This window comes from Priapulus caudatus, unplaced genomic scaffold (assembly GCF_000485595.1).
Source record: "Priapulus caudatus unplaced genomic scaffold, Priapulus_caudatus-5.0.1 Scaffold305, whole genome shotgun sequence".
Taxonomy (NCBI): Eukaryota; Metazoa; Priapulida; class Priapulimorpha; order Priapulimorphida; family Priapulidae; genus Priapulus; species Priapulus caudatus.
The window spans coordinates 299,534-306,358 of NW_014577366.1; the positions used below are offsets into that span (position 1 = coordinate 299,534).

The window sequence follows — 6,825 nt, forward strand, 5'->3', positions numbered from 1 at the left end:
CGGCGACAAAGGAGACGCGGCGGCAAGGAGGCCCGGAGAGCAGGCGCACGACACGCACCACGCACGCCACGCACGATGAGAGGGAAGAGAGAGGAGGAAACCAGGATGGGCAGGGAGGGAGGTGGGACGCGGGCGCACGCACGCACAAAGCACGGGGCACGAACCGCTCTACCGTAGCGCACACCACGCACTGCACGTCGGGCACGATCACCACAACATTGCACCACACGCAACAAGTTGCACATGAGTCACCACGCACGCACAGCGACACACATCACACGATAATCCGCGACGCAACTTCCGCACCAGCTCGACGGATCGAGGTGCATCATCACAATCATTCCACACTACACTCATCGCACACACACATACACAGTGTATTTTTTTTCACCACACCACCGCACACACATGTGACGCGCACACACGCACGCACACACCACGCATGCGAGATGGCGTCAGTGCGACAGCCAAGCACAACGTCAACGTCATGACGCATAGACGAACGGTACGTCAACCGTCCAGCGTCCTGACGCAATGCCACAGTCACAACGGTCTTTGAATGTCACTTTGCCAGACGCAAGGACGAGTTCTACATACAACGTCATGACTGACGCAGGAGAGGATGTTACGTCAGTCCCATCGGCCATGCGACCCGCACAACGAGCGACAACAGCACATCGTTACCCAACACAAGGTCAGGGTGCTTCTCTCGATCGCACACGCTGGATGATTAGTGAAAGTACCTTAAGCAGCGTGCATAGCTACTAACGTTGATCTTTCCCATATCACGGATTCCTAGGTGACTGCTCATCGCCTTCTCGCCATAGATAGATCTCAGCCGTCATAAATAGGGGTGACGTCGAGGAGTACAGACACCATCTTTCATCTCAATATTATAATAGACACGTATATAAACCAAAAGTTAGGACGGTGAACTGGCTACTGTCGAGATAATTAGTAAATGCTTAAAACTGATATAGGTTCCTAGGCTGAACTCGAAGGCTAGCAATGATAGGACAATGGGAATGTCTGGACATTATTGTGTTCGGTCAGTCCTCGAGCTAACCGCTGCAGAGGGCCGCTATGAGCTGCTAGAGGAGTGCGCCCAACCGGCAATGGCTACTAGTCAGAGCGCGCATAGGGGGCGGCTAGTACAAGATATCGCGCAGGTCTCAGCTCAAGCATAAGAAGCGCTTTAGACGCTCAGATTGACGCTGCTGGCGGACATCGTTCGCATCAAGAGGTGGCGCCACATAGGGGAGAAGGGTGCGTAGACGGAGGCAGGAGAGTATGCGCCGAACTCTGCTACGCACACCAGGACCGACACGGGGCGGCCTAAAACGGTCCAGCGACACGACCAACGGAGCGGCACGGGCAGAGCATTGTGGTCACACGTTTTGGTCCGTGGCATCTGACACGCGCAAGAATGGCCCCGCGACAGCGCCACTGGCACCTAGCACGCTCTCAGTCGACGACGCACTAGGCACGCCCACAATGCATGCGCGGGAGACACAGTCCTGCTTCGGTTCGGATCTTGTTGCAGTGTCATCGGGGTGTGGCAGAAGGAGCGGCGAAAGGTGGTCTTGAAAGTCGGCATGCACGGATGGTGATTTGTAGCTGTCATGACGAGGATTGTGCAATGTAAACGCTACTTACCTGCACTGACCGGGTAGCCCGCAGGCGTCAAGGCACCTATGTGGTCCGTTGGGAAGCCGTCAGACCACCGCACACCAGGCCTCGACGTTATTCGGCACCGAGTAAGTCAGTGGGAGGGACGGCGATTATCGAAGAGAGAGAAGCGAAGGGAAGTGCGAAGACCGTGCAGATGGAGGGTAATAAAAGGGGAAATCAACGAAGAAAGAATGAAGTGTCAGCGACACCGTGGCTGCACCACAAAACAGATGACCACAAAGTTGATGAGTAACAGAAGAAAGTCAGTATTAATTGAAGCACCATTCCGACGTACATTATATCGAACGTATTCGGCCATGCCTGTATATCCAGTTAATACATAAGTTATAACGCAAGAAAATGGAATCAAACAAATTTGTGACCCGTAGATAAGCGCTATACCCGCTTCTGTAGGGTCGCAATGGCGTGCAATGAAAGCTAGTTATCGCTGCGTTCCGACACGCTTCTGTAAATCTTTACCTAATATAGACGTTTATCGCAGGGGGAAGGATAATACGCAATTTTGGCATTACAAGAGTATTGGTCCACATCGAAATCTTGTAAAATCGAAACGCAGAACGAGTGGTGACACCACAGAGCGTTTGTCGTCTATATAAAATGCATAATAATTTCCAAAAACCCTCAGCCTCAATTTGCATAATTTTTTTTTAAATATCAAAACAACCGTAGCCTTATTCCATCCGAAGCCAAAAATCGAGCAAAATCAACGTGAAACCTCAAAACTGACTAATCGCAAATCATCCCAATTTTTGATCAAGTAAAAGATTGCCAGTGGCTCGAAAGTACGGCGTCGAGCGGCGTTGCTTCAAAATAGGAACATACTATGGGACATAGCAGTGGAACGAACTATACCCCAATTCAAACACAACGGTGGCCCAACGGTTCCTGGAGTTTATTCCGTGCCGAAAGCCGAATGCGTTGACGCGACCGACGGACGGACCGCGACGGACGGAACGGAAGCGAACGAGCGAGCAATGACTGAGCGACGTAACAGGACGGACAGACGACGACCCATGGGCATAGAGCTCAACTTGACGGATTGTCCAAAAGCGTGAGCTAAAATAGGGGGAGGGAGTGACCGAGAGAGAGGCGGATAGAGAAAGCAGGAGAGAGGGCAGAGAGGAATCAAAGGAAGACAGACGGAAGAGACAGGAAGCGGAGAGACGAAGAGAAAGGAAAACGAGCGAAGGCAAAGAAGAAAGAACTAGAAAGAGAGAAGAAGAGAGGGAGAGAGAGAGTAGAAGGAAGAGCTGGATGCGACAGTGCAGTCGAGAGAGCGGATGAAGAGCGAGGACGAACAATAGAGACACGAGAAGGTGCGAGAAAAGAGAGACAAGCAGAGACGAAGAGAAGACGAGAGAGACATTCCAGACAGAGAGCAGAGAGACAGAGACAAGGCAGAAGAGAGGAGACGAGACAGAGAAGAGACGCTAAGAGACATATAGAGAATACGGCGAGCGAGCAGAGAGAGAGACGAGAGACGAGAGAGTAGAGAAAGAGAGAGAGAGAGAGAGAGAGGAGAGAGAGACGAGAGAGAGCGCTCAAGATAGGCTAAAGAAAGAGAGAGAGAGACAAGAGACAGAGAAGGACAGAGAAGAGCAGAGCGAGACAGCAAATAGCGCACCGCACGAGACGCAGAGAGCCGAGCGGAGAGGTACACAGATCGAGACGAGAAGAGAGACAGAGAGAGACTAAACACGAAAGAGAGAGAGAGAGAGAGATCGAGAAGACGCATCCAGAGCGGAGAGATCGTGAAGGACGAGACATTGAGAGTGAGAATTGTTCTCTACGATATAGGGGACGATGAGCAGAGCACGGAGCATGACGAGGAGACAGTACAGACAGAGAGAGAAAGACACGCAGAGAGAGGGAGAAGGTGCAGGGCAGAAGGACAAGAAGAGCCGAGTACGGGAGCGAGGAGGACCAGAGAACGAGAAGCACGGACACAGCGCAGGCAGAGAGAAGACGAGATAACGAAGAGAGAGTGAGAGCGAGAAGAGACGAAAAAGAGAGAGAGAGAGAGAGAGAGAGAGAAAGCAAGAGAGAGCGAAAGAGAGAGAGAGAGAGAGGAGCGAGAGAGAAAGCCAAGCGAGAGAAAGAGAGAGAGAGAGAAGCAAAGAGAGGGAGGAGGGTAAAGGGACAAGCTAACGAAGAGTACTGAGCACACGAGAAGGAGAGAGCAGAGAGAGAAGAGAGAGAGAGAAGTAAAGAGAGGGAGGGGTAAAGGGAAAGCAAGAGAAAGAGAGAGCGAGAGAGAGAGAGAGAAGTAAAGAAAGAAACGCAGCGGGCAGGGAGCGCGGACGGAAGGTAGACACGAAACAAGCAATCGAGAGAGTCGCGAGAGAGCAACGAGATCTACATACAGACACGAGCGAGCGAGCGCAGAGAGAAAGACAGAGAGAGCAAATCAAACCAAGAGATGGGACAGCGGGATAAATGGAAGCAAGAGAAGAGAGAGGCTGAGAGAGAGAAGTAAAGAGAGGGAGCGACAACACAGCGACGAAAGCGGATAACCAAGGGATAAGCCAACAGAGCGAAGAGCGAGACGAAGCGAGACGAGAAGTAACACGGCACGAGGGCCGAACAGGGTGAGAGGCGAACAGCACCGACACTGGAAGAGAGCGAGAAGAGAGAGAAGAGAGAGAGAGAGAGAAGTAACGAGAGGGAGGGAGGGTACGAGGAAAGCAACGAGAGAGGCGAGAGAGAGAGAGAGACGAGAGAGAGAAGCAGACATAAAGAGAGGAGGAGGGGTAAAGGGAAAGCAAGAGAAGCCGAAGCGACAGGCCACGAGAGAGCACGCGAGAAAGCTACAAGAGAGCAGAGCGAACGACAGGACGAGTCTAAAGGAGAACAAGCAAAGACGAGAGGCGAGAGAAGCAGAGAGAGCGAGCAGAAAAGTAAAGAGAGGAGGGCAAGGTAAAGGGCAAAGTCAAGAGAGAGCGAGAGAGAGAGAGAGAAGTATAAAGAGAGGGAGGCGAGGGAAAAGGAAACAAAGATAGAGGCGAGCGAGAAGAAGAGAGAGTGAGAGCAGAGACGAGCAGAAGCACGAAGCAAGAGACGCACAAGAGGGAGAGAGAGAGCGAGACATACAAAGAAGGGAGCGGCAGGCGACGGAGGAGCTAAAGGCGAATAGAGTGCGTGCATAACGGTGCCGCAGGCACACACGCACACATACGTGCTCACACCGTCCGCCTACCCGTACAGTCGAGAAAGTCGCGCGCACTGTAATCAATACTAGGCACGCGCTGTTATGTCGGTATAGGAATTCTATTTGGAAACGTAGCATTTAAACAAAATGCAAGCGGCAATCCCTGATTATCGAGGTAAAAACTCCAGAACACTAATCGCCGCGAGCGAAAAATCTGCGAGCACGATAGACACGAAACGGCTGTGATACGGCTGTGGTGATCTGGGAAGCGTATAGCGCGCGAGAATAGCGAGAGGGAGGCCAAAGCTGCAAGGTTACGGAGAGCGTAAGCGTAGAGGCTGTTGGCGAGAGAGAGCGATGAGATAAAACGTTGCAGAGTTAATCGAGTAAAAGAACTGAGTATGGAAACGTAAGTAAGGTAATGTAGAGAGCAAGTGGAAAGGATTGAGCGTGGTCTTACAGAAACCGAACTCGAGAGACGAATACGACTGTGATAGCCACTGGTGGTGACCGCAAGAGAGAGAGAGAGAGAAGAGAGAGAAGAGAGAGAGAGAGAGAGACGAGAGAAAACAGGAGGGGACGATGGAGGGAGAGGGCGTAAAGAGGAAAGAGAGAAATAGAAACGAGACCGAGAGAGAGAGGGTAGCACAGAAACATAGTAAGGAGATAGAGAGAGAGAGAGAGAGAGAGGAGAGAGAGACGAGGAGAAGAGGACACCAAAATTTCGGAGAGAAGAAGCAGAGAGAGCGCAGAGAGCGAGAGAGAGAGAGGAGACGAAAGAGAGAGAGAGAGAGAGGACGAGACGAAGAGAGAGCAGCCCACACCAGAGGAGAGCAGACGCAGAGAGGTAGTATCGAGCAGAGAGACGAGAGTAATGAGAAGAGGAAGACCCAGAGAGTAGGAGAGCAAGAGGACCGATATACTCAGAGATGAGAGAGAGAGCGAGCGAGAAGTGTGCCACGAGTAATAGAGTAGTAACCGAGAAATTAGTATGAGGATCAGAGAGAGGAAAGAGGAATGCATGCACGAGAGAAGAGGAAGAGAGAAAGATAGAGAGATGAGAGCGGAAGGAGAAGAGAGAGAGTAAAGCTTCAGATTGCACGAGGACGTTTTGAGCAGCAACTGTAAAAGAATGAGAGAAGCGATTGGCGGAGAGAGAGAGAGTATTGCAATAATAGACGAGAGAGCTCCATGAGAGAAGCAGCCGCGAAGAGAGAGAGGAGAGCGAGACCAACAAAGGCAGAGCAGAAACGAAGGCAGAGATAGTAGCGACTATCCGGAAAGAATCTTCCTATGCCTACGAGCAATACGCGTCCATGACGGATGAGCGTTAATTATGCGTATGTCGTATTATCATAGATGCTAGCAGAACAAGCTGCTACGAGGAAAGGTTCATGCTATGACCTAATGTTGAGACTAATTTCGTTTCTGACAGCTTTCACCGCTAACGATTGCTACTGCGAAATTCGGGGATTCAAGACACCACGTGACCGTGAAAGGCATTACTCTGCTTGTGATGCGTGGCCGGTCATCTGCATCACTAGTAGCCTCCACGCCCGTATACCCCGGTAGCAGACACAACACAACACTTATCACCGCACACAACCGCACGCGCACCGAGCGCACGGAACACGCACACACACACACACACACACACACAGTCGATGTTACTCTGCCCATTCGGCTAAGCGGACGCCGCATATTAGGGCTCATCACCGTGACTCGTCATAAACTCAACATCGCGCGATGACGACTTACAAATAAAGATTAACGCGTCGCAAAAGAATACTAAAGCACGAAAACGGAAGACGAAAGGCAATTACGTAATACCGAGTATATATATATATTATATAAATATATATAATTAATAATATATATATATATATTATAATATAATAATATATATATATAATATATATATATATATATATACAATATAATATATGTATGGTATATATACTACGGATATATTAATATCGCTATCA

At 50.3% G+C, this 6,825-nt stretch overlaps 1 protein-coding gene across 1 annotated transcript; it reads left to right on the plus strand.

The window, feature by feature from the left end:
• Positions 1-2,793: 2,793 nt before the first annotated feature.
• LOC106808797 (RNA-binding protein 25-like) lies at positions 2,794-5,588 on the plus strand (the record flags this gene model as incomplete). Its single annotated transcript, XM_014811650.1, has 4 exons — positions 2,794-2,881; positions 3,490-3,527; positions 3,695-3,846; positions 5,500-5,588. Coding segments are annotated over 4 exons (367 nt in total), but the record flags the coding sequence as incomplete, so codon positions are not given.
• Positions 5,589-6,825: the final 1,237 nt, after the last annotated feature.